Source organism: Peromyscus californicus, unplaced genomic scaffold, assembly GCF_007827085.1.
Source record: "Peromyscus californicus insignis strain IS unplaced genomic scaffold, ASM782708v3 Scaffold_17__1_contigs__length_78620276, whole genome shotgun sequence".
NCBI classification, from domain to species: domain Eukaryota; kingdom Metazoa; phylum Chordata; class Mammalia; order Rodentia; family Cricetidae; genus Peromyscus; species Peromyscus californicus.
The window spans coordinates 33,419,198-33,437,829 of record NW_026294469.1 but is presented as its reverse complement, the minus strand read 5'-3'; the positions used below and the strand labels follow the sequence as shown (position 1 = coordinate 33,437,829).

The 18,632-nt window shown below is 39.5% G+C and overlaps 1 protein-coding gene across 1 annotated transcript; it reads right to left on the bottom strand.

Moving 5' to 3' along the window:
- Positions 1-2,253: 2,253 nt before the first annotated feature.
- Positions 2,254-5,862, bottom strand: Spink14 (serine peptidase inhibitor Kazal type 14 (putative)). Its single transcript, XM_052741447.1, has 4 exons — positions 5,793-5,862; positions 4,906-4,949; positions 3,160-3,296; positions 2,254-2,299 (listed from the first exon to the last, which is right to left on the bottom strand). Exons 1-4 carry the CDS (start codon positions 5,860-5,862, stop codon positions 2,254-2,256), a joined length of 297 nt encoding a protein of 98 aa, XP_052597407.1.
- Positions 5,863-18,632: the final 12,770 nt, after the last annotated feature.

Sequence of the window (18,632 nt, the reverse complement as noted above, 5' to 3'; positions counted from 1 at the left end):
GTGTAGGAGGGAAGAAAAGGCAGAGGGCAGTGACTAGTGACTACTAGAGCTAGGATTCTGAAGGCAGAGATCGCTTTCTGTGTTGCAGCCTTGAGGGATGTAGAGAGATTATCCCTGAGTCACACCAGAAGACAATCTCACATTTAGACACATGTTGATCTTTTTTTCTCTCTTTAGAAACGTCTACAGAAAAAAAAATAGCATCAAAGCCTTTTACCAGTTATGTGTAGCATATTTTTACATACACAAGTTTCTGTTTGCTAAAATCACCTGTATTCTTACAGAATAGTCTTGTCCTTTGGAATTCTTACGGAAAGGAATGGCATTATATTCTAGTGCAAACTTTAGAAAATTCTGGAGGAAAAATAAGTAAAGTGGCATAATAAAGACATTTTATTTTCCTTTCTGACAATATGTTCTCAGAGAAACTATCTGTGATGTAGTAGGTAAAAACTTAAGACAACATTAGACTGAATAGCACAAGACATTGAAGGATATTGTTTTTGAGCGCCAAGTTATCTGCATGGTTGGCGTAGGCATTCACATCATGGGTGATTTTAGGAATAAGAAGGAGTAACCCATTTGGTATTACCATGAACTGAGGACACAGAGCTGAGAGGAAGGAGAGCCTAGCTCTCAGAGCCATGCTATGGAAAGGGTTCAACAGATTGCCGATTGCTGCCTGTTTTGGAGAGAAATACGCAAATCAAAAGATTACAGAACCCAGATCTTTCACAGGATGCCAACAGCGCCTACTTAAAAAATTCACTGTGTGACCTTAATGTGGGATTTGGACTTTTAAAGAAGAGATTCATGAAGCTGATATAAAATCAGTAGCATTTGGAAACAACCATCCCTAGAGCTCTTGATGTTCCTGTCCCAGGGACTTGAAGTAATGGGAGTTGGCATGCTATGAAGGCAGAATACCTCCTTTCCCCGCAAGGCTCTTTGCTTTCAAATTCTAACGATTAAATATCTGAGGTGATTTCGTTTTCACTGTACCCCTTCATGCACCACAGAGCCATCAAAGAGATGCAAGCTTCCAGAACACGGACAAGTAAAAAAGTCATTTTTCTCCCAGACCAGATGTGGTCAAGCTACTGAAAGAAGATAGCACTTGAGTGCATACCAGTCTGATGACCGTATTAGGAAATACGTGTACATGCACACAAATGAGGTATTATGACCGGGAGAGACATATATTCTTACATACTCCGGAGGATAAAATGTGTCAGCAGAATTTAAGAAAAATGACCAATGAGACATTTATAGGTATGAATGATGTATGCTTCTGCTATGGAGAAAAGTAGGGCCATCAAAGAAACAGGGCCATGTTAGACATGTAAAGATGTTTATGTATCAAGACTCAGACCTTGTTCCAGCTGGGTACAAATGCTTGAGAGGCTAAGGCAGGAAAATTTCAAATTTGAGATCAACTTGGACATAAGGCTGACTGGGACAACACAGCAAGACTACATATCAAAAAGATATAAATAATTACTGTACAGATATGAAAGAGCAATAAATAGCAAAATGAAGAAGGAATTATGTCTTAATAAACAGATTTTTTTTCCAAAAAAAGGATGCTCTTGCATCTGTACTGCAACACACCTGCCCATACATTGCCAATGTAATACCAAATGCAGTGATGCATAATAAAATCTTCAGTCTACTTTTCAACAAAAAGATATAAATAATGAAAATTTTAAATATTTAATGAGAGATTTAAAAGCTGGACAACAGGAATTGATTAGGAGAACCACCATGTACTATAATTTGATTAATTTTTAAAATGACAGTGAAATCTAAAAGAATTTGATCTGGAGAAGCCATAGAGGTTTTACATAAATAAGGCCATTGTTGAAAATGTTATGAGAGCTGATAAAATGTACTATTTGTCTTTGACCGAAGGTTCAAATGTTCAATCAGCTCTACTATGAAGATATGAGACACAGACACACAACACGAGTCAAGATGTTAAGGCAAGTTTGCTTGTTTATTTGTAGTGGTCAGATTGATCCCAGAGTCCTCCGACCTGTGAGATGGTGATTTACAGTGAGCTAGATTTCCAGGCCAGAATAGTTTATATATCAAGGAAAACATAGAAGGACCCTGGAGTCATCAGCTTCCAGCAGGACTTTGTCACCAAGAATCTATGCAAGGGAAGGCAGAAGGACGGATAACACATAAGAAGGAAGTGGTTGTGCTGGACAGGAGTGGAAGATATCTTCTTGCACATCCAAGTTCACTCACCTAGCACCTTCCATCATGATAAAATCTAATTCTCCCATGAGATTTCCTAAGTGGAGGCATAAGAAGCATTTCATTAAGACATTTTACTTTGGGAAATTAAGATACCGACTATAAAGGGAATTGCTTAGAGCAAAGGCCAGGGCATTTGTCACTGAAAATACTTAGAAGCTCTTTGGAAATAATCTGTCCGGTTGGGACTGAGTCTGTGATGTATAAGATATAAGTGCTATCAGCTATCATCCAAGACCCTCACCCTGTGGCTAAATTAGTAATTAGTGGGATGAACCAGAACTTGTGTGGCCTCTGCTTTGCTCCTTGCACAAAATTCCTGAAGGGTTGCTGGAGTAAGGGCTCCAATCTGACACCGCAAGAAATGGTTTTCTTCTTATAGAATATACTGCTTCACATAGATCACAGCTAAAATCACCGTGGCATTGCAATCTGGGTGTCTAATGACTGATTGCTGCTCGTGTAAATCCAAATATCTGAGTAATCGATCCCAGGCAATGGACCAAAGTCTGCTGTTATTCTAGTATAGTTGAAAGTTTTAGACATAGAAGCAGCAGAAAATATCTAACAGAAGAAAAAAGTAAAATTTGTTTTTAAAAATCCAAGTGGTGAGGGTTGAAGGTGTTTTAGAATTTCTGTAGGGAATCCATCAATTACAGGGATATTAGGACTCAGAAAAAGCACCTAAGGAGCACTGTTCAGTCTAATGAGTCTACCCTATATGCCAATAAACCTTCTGTTACTATGACTCTTCTCAGGAGGGACCAATTGCTGTCTCCGCAAATGGAAAAGACAGGCTTCATGGCGGCTGGCCTTGGTGGTGGGCAGGGTGGACAGAAATCCCAAACAACAAGCATAGTCTCAGTTCTCCCCCCACCCCCAGCCCCAAATACTCACAAGCTCTCAAAACATAAGATGCAGGGATTATCATATGTTACGAAATTGGTGCCACAGATGGGCTGCTTTAAGTTGGGGCAAGGGTCCACTGTTTTATTAAACCAGCTCAAGTTTACTTTCTTGTAAGGACACTTGATCTGAAATTGAGCAGAAAAAAACTGTAATTAGAACCATGCTGAAACAATAGGTCACTTGTGGACTGTACTAGGGTCATCTGAGCGAGTCCGAATCCTGTTCCAATGTCACGAGGCTCTCCTACTCTGTCCGCACAGGGCAACGGCGCTGGAGTCTATCTCTACTCTGCAGGTAGGTACGTATCTTGTTCTGTGGTCTGATAAGTATCATGGCTTGTGGTCAGGAACTCCTACCGGCCTGGTAAACTATAGTGAGGGGAAAGAAAACATCTAAATTCACAAAGGAAAACAAGTGCAAGCACAAGTACTTTTTTGTTTGTTTTTGTTTTTTTGAGACAGGGTTTCTCTGTGTAGCTTTGGAGCCCGTCCTGGAACTCACTTGGTAGTCCAGGCTAGCCTCGAACTCACAGAGATCCTCTTGCCTCTGCCTCCCCAGAGCTGGGAGTAAAGGCGTGCGCCACCACCGCCCAGTTCACAAGGACTTCTAAAGTGCATGAATACTATAAAGCAAATCTATAAAAGCACAAAAGAAATGACCTTCAATTTATCTTTTATGTCATTAATCAAACATATGTTGGCCCCACAGTGAACACAAAGCTGAGCAGGATAGACAAAAAGAAAAAGAAAAAAAAAAACACCATTCTGTTTCACTTATACACAAGCTCCAAACACAATTCGAGCCTATGCCCAGAGATTCTTTTACATTTTCTTGCTTCTAGAATCCAAGAGATTGCTGCTTTCCATATTTTCAACCTAGAAGAATATGCTTTGTTCACTCTCTCTACAAAAGCACAACTCCTCCAGAGCTTCGTGAATGTTCAAGTCTGTGGGTTCCTCACAGCTGGCAACTGGAAGCTGTCACCATTCAGAAATAGTTAAATACCTTGGGATGTTCTCTCGTGTGTGTGTGTGTGTGTGTGTGTGTGTGTGTGTGTGTGTGTGTGTGTACATTTGACTTGGTTCCCAGTTTAGATCACTCTATTGTAGACTCTAACCAACTGAGGGCCGGTAACCCTCATGTGAATAGACCTTGAAGAATTTCATAAATTTCATTGTTGTGCTAAACTTGTAAAACAACAGATTCTTTTTTTAAAAAACAAGATTCGCTGGGGCAGGAGCAGTCTATGAGTCATATATCTATGTACTCATGAGCAGCAGTAGTTTGAGTTAGTGGGTTTTGAAGAGAAAAATGAAAAGGTAGGAAGTTAGTAGGGGAAGGTAGGGATCTAAGAGAAGTAAGAGAGGGCACAGGAGTAGAAAAATGAACACTCATAGTATACGTGTATAAAATTCTCAAAGAACAGATATATAAAATAAAATAAACTATTTGATTCAGAGCCTGGAGAGATGGCTCAGTGTTTAAAAGCACTGGCTCACTTGTGGCTCTTGCAGAAGACCAGGGTTCAGTTCCCAGTACCCTCACAAAAGCTTATAACAATTGGTAACTCCAGTTGCAGAAGGTTTAGTGTCCTTTTCAGGCCGCCATGGGCACCTGGCACATATGCAGCACACTTATATAGAAACAGGTAAAACACTAAACACAACTTCTTTAAAAAAATATTTTAAAGATTAGATTCGAATCTGAGTCCTGGAAAACCTATTAGCCAATTACCTTAATAACTCCATGTGGTGGCCACCAAACACGAGCACCTGGAACTGGAGAATACATTAATATGTTACAGAATTTAATTCCTGATAAATCATAGCCTAATCTACTGACTGAAGAAAAAAAACTGTACTTTCTTACTAGGTAACCTTGAAATAATTGAAAACACTGTATTATTTATATGTTTGTTCATCTTTTTCAAATTATGGACCGACACTCCTGCTTCTATAGACAGCCAGCAGAGGGGATCAGGCTGTCACCACTTCAGGAGGGTGCCTTGCCAGACAAATGCTTTTGTTGGTTAATACTAGCCAAGCTGGAGAGGATTTAGAGCTGGTGTAGCAGGTAGTTGGGAAAGATAAGAGAAACATTAGAACTTGATAGTTTTTTGGTTTGGACCCTGTATTTTGCAGGGAAGGAAATGACACCTCATTAATACTCAGTAGTTCATGGTAGATGTGTGAAAAACTGAGAACTCTGTTCTTGTGCTTTTCAGCGTGATCTCTTCTCTAGAAAGACCACAGAGGTCCTGAGCCACTGGAGATCACTGTGGGGCATTTTCAAATGTTTTCGAGCTGTGTGCTGGATGAAGACATACTGCTGGCCACTTCCCACTAACTATCTCCCTGAATATCAAAGCCTCCTTTTCCCCATGCGACAGGTCCCACAAACTGCACATCACAGCCAGGAAAACCAAAACTTTACCTCTCTGACTCAGATCTCACTGTCTCTCTAAGCATATATATGTGGATAAGCTTGTATGTAGGTGTTTGTACCTATATTCACATATATTTTTCATTAAAAACATTTTTAATTCAAAGCATTTTCTTTCAGATTACAATGTTAACACCCACAAAAATTTATATTCCTAGTGGAAAAGCTAAATTACTCACCAGACAGGAGCGCCAAATGTAGCATGATGAAGAACAAAAGTGACCATAGCACCTGGGAATATTTGACCATTTTTCCTTCTGGTATATCCTTGGAATGCTGTTCTGAGAAGCTGGTTCAGGATACCACCTTTTGATAAAATTACCACAGGAGACATCATCACAATGCTAAAACAACTCTTGAAAGACCAATCCACTGTGCACTCCAATTTAAAAGCCTGTTCTTTACCACTTCAAGAATAAATGTATAGGGAAAGTCAAACCTTGACTAATCATCTAAAAGGTCAAAAGATTAAAATTATTGAGTTCAGTGGCAGACCTGTGAATACTCCAGAAACAGGGAAGCAGGGAGCAGATGCTTCTCTTCTGTGCGAACAACTATACTATTCTAGTGTGGAGGCATTTTATATCTCTTGAAAAAGAAACTCCTTACCCCAAATTCCTTCCACATTTATTTTTTTGAAATGTTAAAAAACCAAAACGGGGCTTACTGGAGAAATAGGGGGTGAGAGTCTATATTTTCTCATAAAGTAGAGATGGAGTCTTTGAATCAAGATAAAGATTAGTGACATTACAGGCAAACTTGGCTATGTTGAGAATCTTCTGACTGAATATTAAACTCTTTGGAGGGTATTCTGGGATATTGAAAAACAAGAAAACCAAACCAAACAAAACAAAAAACAAAAACCTTCATCATGTCCCCATATCAGGGCAACCGAAGCTCTATTATCCAAGACATAATACTGTCTCTAGAGAATAGCACTCTCCACGATAATTGGACATTTTTGGCAGAATATCCAGGACTCCTGCCTTGCCTGATGTTGAGACAACCTTGGGCACCATGGTTTTGCTAAGCACATCACTATCTTATCCTACTATCTTTTCTAATTCTTCAGGAATGGGGGGCAGCAACAGTCCAAATCACACCAACTTCACTCCGATCCTTCCATGCCCTATGGTGACCCACCGTAGAAGGAGGAGACTAAGTTAATGAGCTCCCTTTCGCTGTTACCTCTTCTTTAAAGCTTAAGTTTTGGGACCTCCTGAGAGGACATTAGCTGCGTAGGAAAAAGCACTGAGGCATTGTGTGCTGGGCTGAGCAGGCTCTGGTAGGTCCATCATGATTCCACTTAGGTTAAGGTCAGATCTCAGCAGGGGATGTTGAAAAGGACTTGAGGCGGGTGAGAAGTGATTCCTGGATAGCTAGGGTGGCGTGTGAGCATGCGTGCTACAGTTGGAAAGAGCATAGCCAAACACAGTACACATCCTCCAACAGTTAAGACTTCTCAGGCAGAATGAAAAAAACACAAACATCTGAGATAGAGAAGGCTGGAGCGGTGATTTGCAGTGGTGCATGAGATCCACTGATGCCATCTGCAGTGGGTACAGCCTTGTCCCTTAGGCAACCTGAGCCTTTGCACTGTTAATGGGGATGGTGTTAGCATGATTGGGCTCCTTTGGTGGCCCGATTTTTCTGCTTCTTGCTGGTTTTCTATAAAGAATATTTTGTTTCCTTCTATGAAGGCAATACATATTCACTTAGAGAATTTGGAAGATAAACTTAAAAAAAAAAAACCAAAACGACATGGAGTCTCACAACTTCAAAAGAAGTGTTAAAAATGTTGACTTAACTATTCCACTTTAAAACTAAACAGATATCCAGATAATGACACACAATACACTGTTTATCCCAATAGTCAATCATGTTTTTCAGTATACATTGTTTTTTGCTTTTTTTCCAATGAAAACTAAACTGCCACATTTTCTTAGTTTCAAATAGTCATTTAAAGCTTGCCTTTATATGCTTTAGCCCATAGTCCATTACATATGTGAATGATAATTGTATTAATATTTTTCAATTGTTGATAATTATGGTGATTCTGAATTTTAACTGTTATTAAAATTCTTTAATAACAGATTTGCATTTGCCTTGGTTCATGTATCTTACTCTGTTTTAATATTTTGATATGCTTGTCTATAAATATATTGGAGATTCTGTAAAGAATATGGGTCACCTAAAATATGAAAGCTTTCCATATGCACAAAGCTAGATTAAAGAAATAAAGACAGGAAAGTAGAGAGTGGACTATTGGAGGTGAGAAAGGGCATTAGAAGGTGGGTGACAAGAGAGGGCAATGGAGGGAATGAATATGAACTAAACACATTATACACATGAGTGAAACTGTTGTAATGAAACACATGGTTCTGTAAAACCAGTATTTGCCAATGATGTTTTTATCTACTTTGCATGCCATATTTATAATGCAGGCCACTATGACAATAATGTAATAATCTTAGGTGAATGACTTACTCCCCAGGTCAGAAAGAAGAGGCATTTCACTATTTATGAAGGCTTACAGATGTAGAAACACATCTGGCAACAGTATTTTGCCCACATGGAAAGGGATTTCCCTCTGCATTGTAGACATTTCCCTGTGCTTTTATTTTGATGGCTTTTTAGTCATGGCTATTGGTGTAGGTGTCATAGGGTCAGAGCCACAGACTCATTCCTTGTTTAATATACTCGTGAGGGAAGATGGAGAGAGGGCACCCCAAATGAACATCTTGCATCACCAAATGAAGCCTCCAGTTCCAGGAATGGGTCACACCTAATTGAATTTTTGGTTGATGCGGCCCCATGGGAACTCCCAAACAACTAATGTGGTGATATTTTATTTGTATGTTAATAAATAAAGTTTGCCTGGAGATCAGAGGACATAGATAGCCATCCATAAACAAAAGTCAGGCGGTGGTAGCACATGCCCTTAATCTGATCACATGACAGGCAGAGTCTCTCTGTGTTCAAGGACACAGCCAAGTGTGGTGACACACGCCTTTAATCCCAGTACTAACCATAGAGACCTGGAGGCTGTTGCCAAGAAAACAAGGCTATTGCCAAGGCTATTGGTTGCTCCTCATAAACTGATGGCTAGGACTATTTCTGAAGACAACACTTACATAAATCATTAGACATGGAGAAGCTGAGCTGATGCCTACATAGGGCCTTCATCCCCACTGGTCAGTGCTCATGGTACTTTCTCCCAAAGGAGAAAGGAAAACTCTAATCCAGCTACAAACCCTTAGATCTACCATTGTGACCTCACTGCAAGATGTGTTATGGCAATCATGGCTCAAAGCCTCTGGGACTAACCAACCAATATCTGATTGGACTTAAGGCCCACTTCATGAGATGTAACTCCTACCTGATACTGTTTGTGTGGCCCAAAACCTAAGACTAGATAGGCCAGGGGGCTTAGGGGAAAACAAAATACAACTGTTCTGCCGAAGGAACACAGCAATAAAATGACTCTTAACAACATTCTGTGATTCTCAGATCAGTGTCATTCTGAGCCATCACCAGAGACGCTTACTCCTATAGTAGGTACAAATAAATTCAGAGAGCCGGTGCTGGACAAGGTGTAGAGAGTGAGAGACCATCCTAAATGGGATGTCTCCATCAATCCCCTACTTTCAGGGCTTAGGGAAACCTGTGGAAGAGGCAGAAAAACTTTAGGAGTCAGAAGGGGTAGAGGACACCAAGGGAATAGTGACTCCTAAATGACAGCAGGATGGTGCAAATACGAACCCACAGAGATTATGGCAGCAAGCACAGGGCCTGCACAGTCCTTGGCCAGATGGGGTCCCAGTGCTGAGAGGGGAAGTGGACCTAAGCCCACGTCCCTAACCCAGAAGCTATCTCCAACTGATAACCGCTTACAAGTGAGAAATTGGTTTCCTCCAATAGAGTCTAACTACACGTACATACCACTAAGGCAAGGCCCCGTGCTCACCGGTAGTTGGCCAAAATGAACTCAATGGCACTTTTGGACGTTCCCTGTCTCATAATGCTTTGTCAGGGCTTTCTGTTGCTTCGTTGTTTTCAACCTTGCAGGTTCTTTTTATGGTTTCTGGTTTTGTGTTTTTATGGGAGTTCTGCATGTGCAAACAAATGTGTTTAACTCTGTGTCTAAAAATTAATAATAATACTGAATGTGAAATTACTTTCCACTTGAGAATAAATAAGCGTTTCTATTTTGATTTATTGCAATTATTTTATTTTATTTAAAAGACTTTTTTCCATGTTACATATGAACCACAGTTCCCCCTCCCTTCTCCCACTCACCCCCACCTCCCCTCCTCCCAACCTCCTATCCACTCCTCAGAGAGGGTAAAGTCTCCTATGGGGAGTCAACAAAATCTGGTATATCAAGTTGAGGCAGGATCAAGCCCCTTCCCCCTGTATCGAGGCTGAGCATGATATCCCTCTATAGGAAATGGGCTCCAAAAACCCAGTTCATGCACTAGGGACTAATTTATTAACAGCTCATCACTGATTGGGTGAGTCCCATAGGCCTTATGGAATCTGGGATTCTCATTGGTCAGAACCAGGAAGGAACACTGGAAACACAAGATTGAAATAAATGGCCTATCTATCTCTTTCTCCAATGTAGCCAGTGCCTCAGACAGGAAAAATCACTAAGTAAATAATTATGCAAGCCCAAGGAAATAACTTCCAATATTTGAATTTTCTGAGTTTTGTGACATTAGAGTGTTAATGATGGCCACTGTATCACTCTCATCAGAATTGAGAAATGAAACAATAAAACCCACAGATCCAGTGCATCAACTATGTAAAAGTGAGTACCAACTTTATAAGATAAAGATGATTGTGTATTGCAACCACACAGTTTCATTCAACAGATGTAAACTGTAACACTAGTCTGTAAACATTATTTAATCTTGAAGCTCTCAGGAAAAAAATAACAGATACTATGTGGAAGAAAAAAGGCCAAAGTATCTTTAGCATTTTCATACCCTTCCAAATCCCACTAGAACTAATATTGAGAGAATAGAATAGATATTGATTAATTATCAGACCTGTATTGGGGAACCCCAATCTATGCTTCTTATCATCTATTGTATTAATTTTAAAGTGACAACATAAAATTTTCTCATTGGCTGACCTGATCCCATTGTTAGCTATGAAATAATTCAGTTTCGTTGTTCCAGTGTCACTTTGAATCAACACACCCAAAAACAAATTCTTCCGTTGCACAACACAGGTTTCAAGGATGTGGAAAACTCTAATAATCCAAGACTGATCTATGACTCCATTGTCGTTATGCAGAAACTCACTACTCTATTGCAGAGTTAAAGAAGTGTGGGGGGACAGCCATTCTACCTTTCCAAAGGTCTTCTTTCCTTTAGATTTCAGCAGATGTTTCTCTTTCCCCGAAAAGCCATTGAATGCCACAAAATTGTTCTTTCCACCATAGATTAGAGGATGAAGTGTTTCCTTCTATTAGGTTATCTGGAAGTCTCAGGACTGCATTAGCCACACTTGCCCAGTCTCTGCTCTTGACCAATGATTTGTGTAACAATCTGTGATCTATCCTATTCTTTGGACTGGCCAAGGTGCTCTTAATAAAATTCATAGCCCCATCTGCGTAACTGTATATATTAATATATTCTTTATTGAAAGAGCAATGAAATGATATTTATGTCAATGTTAATAAATATACATGTAATTTTTACAATATAAAAATTAAATTGTTAAAAATATATAATGGGAATTATCAAGATGGGGGAAAATAAAAAAGAACTATAACCTACAAATAAGAAGGAAAATACCTAAGAAGTCCTTAAAATGTGGCTCTGATGATTAACTAACTCACTTAAGTCTGTCTGATTGTCCCCTCAATTTTTATCACTTTTCAAAGGCTGTCTTTCACTTAGGACAACAAACTCCACGTACAGAATGTCTTAATGGAAGGGGTTTGCCAGTGTACAGGAGAGGCTCTGTTCTCGTTTGCACTGTTCTGAGATGTGTGAACTGATGTATGCCTGCTTCTGTCACTGTTGGAGATGATGCACAAGTCTGACCACACAGTCACAGAGCCCCTCTCACTTCCTAAAATGAAGCACTGATGTTGAGACTGAACAGTGAAAATGTTTGTTTGCAATCTGTAATTCTAATTCTTTAAGGAGCTTCAAAATTTGTTTTATACTTCCACTATTTTAAAACAAACCCTAAGAAAATAGCAATAAATAGAATAGGATAAAATTATGGGGCAATATAAATCTGTGTGCTTTTTTCAAGTAAGCAAACATATACATTAAGATGTAAATTGGTGTTATTTTGTGATTCTTGAATCAAGTGCTACATCCTTCCAGAAAGCAGAATAAATAGTTCTGTGGGCTGAGCCAAGGGGGTTGTATGTTGGTTTGTCTTAGCTGTGAATCACAGTCAGGAAAGTTTGAAAGAAAGTTTGAAAGAAAACTTTGCTCTCTGCAAGCTGAGCTCCTCATGCACAGACTTTTTTTCAATCCTAGACTAAATCTTCAAGTCTGAGAGCTGTCCACTGTTTCTAAGGCGAAAATTAATTTTTTCATTTAAATTTTCAGATGAGCCCTTACAGATATAAGGACACATTCTTTCTTTTTATTATTTAAAACAAATTTAAAATTTAAATGTATTTTGATCATATTCTTCCCTTCCTCAAGTGCTTCCAGATCCTTCCCTCCTCCTTCCCACCCAACTTTTTCTTTCTCAAAAAATCAGAAAAAAAAACCCAATACAACATCAAATCCCCCCAAAATAAAGAACAAAAAATAAAACCCCAATAATAAAGCACCCAAAAGAAAACAAAACAAACAAACAAACAACTCCCCTAAACAAACTGTAATCAAATAAAAGCACACGATAAAAAACTGTGGAGTCCATTATATATTGATCAACTGCTCCTGAACATGAGGCTTATCCTGGAAAGGTTGATATATCCAGTGTCACTCTATGGGAAAAACTGATTTTCCCTCTCCCAGCAAGTATAAAAGACAAGGCAGTTATCAATCTTTACCCTAGTGTCTAATTTTTCATTCATTCATTCATTCATTCACTCATTCATATTTTAAAATATAACTAAACAAAATAGAGTAAGTTAAAACAAACTATCACACTGAAGTTGGACAAGACAAACCAGGTGAGGGAAAAAAGCCCAAGAGAGGGCACACGAATCAGAGACCCAATCCTTCACACACTCAGGAATCCCATAAAAACACTAAACTGGAAGCCACAATAGAGTGCAGAGGACCTGGTGCAGACCTGTGCAGTACCTGTGCATGCTGACCCAGTCTTTGTGAACTGATATGAACTTTGCTCATGTTGATTTAGAGGGCCTTGTTTTCTTGGTGACCTCCACCTCCTCTGGCTCTTACACCCTTTCTGCCTCCCCTTCCCTGAGGTTCTCTGAGCTCTAAGGGAAGGGTTTTGATGGAGACATTCCATTTGGGGCTGAGTGTATCAGGGTCTCTCACTCTCCACAGAGTGTGGTTGTGGGTCTCTATATTTGTTCCCCTTTCCTGCAGGAAGAAGCTTCTCTGATGACAATTGAACAAGGCATCTCTGCGTATAATCAAATATCATTAGATGTAGAAGGCACAAGGTCCACATGCTTACAGACAGCAACAGAGAAACCAGAGATGTTAAACACATGTGCTCTTCTCCTCAATGGAAGGGATGTGCCTACCTGTTTTCTATTCAGAAGACTGGGAATGAATGTGTTAATAACCTGGTAATCTTTGTTATTCTATAGAGCCATCTTTCACCAGATCCCCTTTATCCTGAGCATTGTTTTCCAGTCAATAGAACCAATTCTTGTGGAAGAGGTCACATTTACTTTGCAAAAGACATATACTTTTCAAGGGAATTTAGATACAGTTATGTCTTAACCTTTATTGTGATAATTGTCATGAGGAAACTTTCCCCAAAGTTGTACTCTGCTTAAATATGTGAAAAAATAAAATAAGCTGCTGAGGATCAGACTCCAGAACTTTGAACTGCCAGGCTAACTAAGTCGAGTTAAACCAGATTTCTTTCTTGACACCCCTGGTTCATTTCTCTGAAGGCAGTAGAGCTTGCAGGACCCCCCAAATTACAAGTCATGTTATCAATATTTTTTTTTCATTTCTTAGACCAATATTATTTGATTTTTACCCTAGTTCCCTGGTCACCCAAGCAATGTTGAGTAAGTATTCCATCTTATGGAGTGGACCTTAAGTCAAATCAGTTATTGTTTGGTTACTCCCACAAGCTTTGTGACACTATTGCCCTAGCCTATCTTGCAGGCAGAACTCCATTGTAGATCCAAGGTTTGTGGGTGGCTTGATGTTTTCTCTTTTGATAGCATGGAGAGTACCTTCCTGTCCCAAAGATGTTGGGACATGGGGTAAAGGCTGTATGCAGGCACTGGTTGGCATATTCATGTTCAGTGACACATTTCTTTTCTGGTAAGTTTTTATTGTTACCTCAATACATTTCCATAAGTTAGCTTTATTGCATGATTGCTCCTAAATGGTGCAATACTTTACTCACAGAAGAAATCTGTATCTTTACTTCTGAGGTCTTGGGCCATGAGTTTGTCAAGATTAGCTGAAAGGTACATGAGTGTCCACTGTTTCATTTTCTCCTCTTATGCATATATTTAAGACTTTCCATGTATGTGAAAATGTGAAGAACTAATCAAGTCATAGTTTTGAAAATAATATTTATTACCAATCAAAAGTTGAAGTTTGTGAGGCAAAATCTGAGCTTTGCTTAATCTTAATCACATTTGGATTCAGTCAATGTGTTCAATGCTCTGTGATCCCATGGCCATGAAACCTTGACTCATATGCAAATTATATCTCTTGTCACCTTTCAGAGAGTTCTGAACTTTAAATGGAGCAGAGCAATTGTACATGGCAATTACTATAAATGAGGCTAGTAAGATATTAAGAGAATAATGCTCTATATTTTGGATGTTTTTCATTCTTGAAGGCGAAAATAGCAGAGAAGCCCAATGGGATAATGGTTACTCAGTTTGGAATGGTATTGCTTAAAACCCTACTTGTGCATCCTGGATAGCCTCAGGCAAAGTTCCTTATAGGGATAACCATCAGCTTCCTGGTTATCATTGATTTCTTCCCATTATTGAGATTTAGGAACCTTACTTTTTCTTTTTGTAATCACTTTCTTCCTGAACACGGAATTCTTGCCATTTACAAAGAGGATGGGGGACAACACAATCAATAAGACCTCATCAATCTTTAATTTCTGTAATTATATTAGTATATAACCTTTCACATCCTGAGACCTTATTCTTTTTATTAAATATTTTATTTCACATTCAAACATGTATATGTGTTTAGATAAAATCCACTCTATTCTCTTCTTTCCAATTCTTCCCCTACACCCTGTCTTTGAAACCACGAAGCTTGCCCCCAGTGACACACTTTCTCCCGCAGCCCACATCATCTAATCCTTCCCAAACAGTTTCACCAACTGGAAACTAAGCATTCAAGTATGAGCCTATGGGGGCCATTTTCCTACAAAGAACCACGGTCTATAAGTATTCAATTTCGTTCTTCCACACTTGGATATTTAGTATTCTAGAAAGAAATTGTTGAAGAATGCTGAGCAGTGCTGATGACCAATACTGAAGCTCAAACTGTTGCCGAGCAACTGATAACATAGCTTTCTTTGACCTTGATTTATACCTTTGTCCTGTGTGTACATAACTACCGGTGCAAAGTTCACAGCTCTTTCTAATATATGACAGGAAGGGAAAAACACAAGAAAACTTAGTCACTAGTTTTTGTTTTTGTTTTAATCATTGCTTTTAAGGCCAATGTAGCTGTTTGATATGTTGTATTAAAATGACACAGTTGTCATGTATACATGATACTGGGAGAGGGAAATCAGTTTTCTCCACTAGAGTGACACTGTGTTTATCATCTGCTCCAGGACAGGCTTCATGTTCAGGAGTAGTTGACCAATGTACAATGAATTCCATACAGGTTTTTTTTTGTTTGTTTGTTTGCTATTGTTTTGTGTGTGCTTTTATTTCATGCTTTTTTTCTGTTTAGATGTTGTTTTATTTATTTATTTATTGGGGGAATTTTGGGGGGGTTTTCTGTATTTGGATTTTGTTTGCTTGTTTTTTTTTTTTAAAGAAAGAACTAAAAGTTGGGTGTGTAGGGAGGGGACAGGTATCTGGATGGACTTAGGCTGAGGGAAAGAATATGATAAAATGTATTTAAATTTTAAAATTGTTTTAAATAATAAAAAATATATGATTCAGCAGGAACAGCTAAGTAAAAAAAAGTTGCAGTTGAAATTCTGTTCTTCTCTAGAACTAAAAATAAAAAAAGCACTTTAAAGATATATTGAGTAACCAAAGAACAGATAAAGAAAATGTGGTACATATACACAATGGAGTACTACTCAGCTGTAAGAAACAATGACATTGTGAAATTTACAGGCAAATGGATAGAACTAGAAAATATCATCCTGAGTGTGGTAACCCAGACGCAGAAAGACAAACATGGTATGTACTCACTCATAAGTGGATACTAGATGTAAAGCAAAGGATAACCAGACTACAACTCACAGCTCTAGAGAAGCTAGGAAACAAGGAGGACCCTAAGAGGGACGCATGGATCACACTGGGAAGGGGAAGTAGATGAGATCTCCATGAATAAACTGGGGGCAAGGAGGCAGCAATGGATGGGAGGGGATAGGGGATGAGAACATGAGGGAATGGGATAGTTGAGCTGGGGGAGGGACAGAGTAGAAGAGCAATAAAAGAGATATCTTGATAGAGGGAGACATTATAGGGTTAGGGAGAACTTGGTGCTGGGGAAATTTCCAGGAATCCACAAGGATGACACCCACTGAAACTACTAGAAATAGTGGAGAGTGTGCCTGAACTGGCCTACCCTGGTAATCAGATTGGTGAATACCCTGTCATCATAGAACCTTCATCTAATAACTGATGGAAGCAGATACAGAGATCCACAGCCAAGCACCAGGCCAAGCTTCGGGAGTCCAGTTGAAGAGAGAGAAGAGGGATTATATGAGGAAGGGTAGTCAGGATCATGATGGGAAAATCTGCAGAGACAACTGAACCAAACTCATAGCAACTCACAAACTTTAGACCGACAGCTGTGGAACCTGCACTGGATTGGACTAGACCCTCTGCATACAGGAGACAGTTGTGCAGCTGGGTCTGTTTGAGGGGCCCCTGCCAATGGGATCAGGATCTATCCCTGGTGCATGCGCTAGCTTTCTGGAGCCCACTACCTATGGTGAGATGCCTTGTTCAGCTTTGATGCAGTGGGGAGAGGCTTGGTCCTGCCTCAACTGAATGTAACAGGCTTTGCTGACTTTCCATGGGAGCCCTTACCCTTTTGGAGGAGGGGATGGAGCGGGGAAGGCTGAGGGGGAAACTGGGAGTAGGGAAGCTGGAGGAGGGATGGGAGGGGGAATCTGTGGTTGATATGTAGAATGAGTGGAAAATTTTCTTAAATTAAAAAAATAGATATATTGAGTATAGTGTCAGTTTTAAATTCTGACATTTGGTTAAATAGACATTTTTCAAACAAAAACTAAAATCCCATATTGTATAGATAATGTGTGCAAAAAGCAAGCCCTTGAAGTCTCCAGCTCCAAACTTTGGTTCATTTCTTATTGCTTGGATTTCATCTTAATTTTGTTCTTGTTGGGTGAGTAGACTAAACCAAATGATGGTGGTATCAGTCAGTCAGCATTGACTCAGTCCCTACCCCTCCAGCTCAGCCCCAGTGGGAAATTCATTCACTCTCCATTCCTCTAGAATATTTACCTTGTGCTTCTAAGTGAGGCCAATTTGAGGGTGTGCAACCCCGCCAGGTGCCCTTCAGTAAGCCTATGTCAGGTGACTCTCCAACTGCAGATCCAGGAAACATAGGTGGAGGATTGAGGTATTATTGGGGTCTTAAAAAGGAAATAAACACATTCATACATAAAAATCCAGAGTATCCAGAGTAAAGTGGTAGGAAATATCAACTCAGAATAGGGAAACATTGAATTTTGCAAGATGGAAGAGGAAAAAGAAGGAGAGGGGGTAGGGTGTCTAATGGTCTTCACAGTGTTGGAGGTAGACGGGGGGCAGCATGTAAGCATGGGACCCTAGTTTCTCTAGCACTATGAAAACTGCTTTTTAGGAGGAAAAGACAGTCAGGAACAAATTGAAGGAAATTATGTCCCTAGAAAAAGGAAGGAGTAGAATGCAAAAGTTGAGTGAGGCTTATAGAGGCTTTGCATGTCAGGAGGATTTGGATAGTTCATCTTGGAAGTTATAGAAGCCACTTGAAGGCTTTCCCATGATTCCGGGTATCTCTCTACAACTGACTATCATGTTTTGCTTATAGGCCATGCTTAAAGAGTTATTTACAACCACATCTTACTTAGATAAAACTCCCAACATTTATTTAGATAAAACTGGAAGGCAAAAGGCATCTATCTGTGTGCCAGTGAGTTGTGAGGGGAAAGCAGGGAATTCTTTGCTTGGTTTGTTTTTGAAATTTTGAGGTATCTGAGGACACATTTGTAATATAACTGGATAAGAAACAAGAGTCACCTTATTCAAAGGGAACTGAAAAGGTCACACAATGGAAAGAACACAACAAAATACCATTGTTACATAGCTCATAAAAATAGGAATTTACTTTCTCATGCCTTTAGAAGCCATACATGCAAGATCAGGGACCCTTAGCCTGTGGATACTGAGAGAATGCAGCAGAGTTCATGATCCACTTCACCAGCGTAGGATACACATTCAAGCCTTTACATCCACTTTTCTAAGTTTCAAGCAAATATTAAGTATTCATAAGTGTTGTATTTTATCGTTTCCTATTACAGAGTGCAAAGAATCAGAGGGTTGCTTGGTATTAAGTGGAATGGAAGGAAGTGGAGAGAGCACAAGCTACAGAGAATAAAGGAGATGAATGTGTCCACTGCTGTGTTGGTCTATATCAGGGACACTG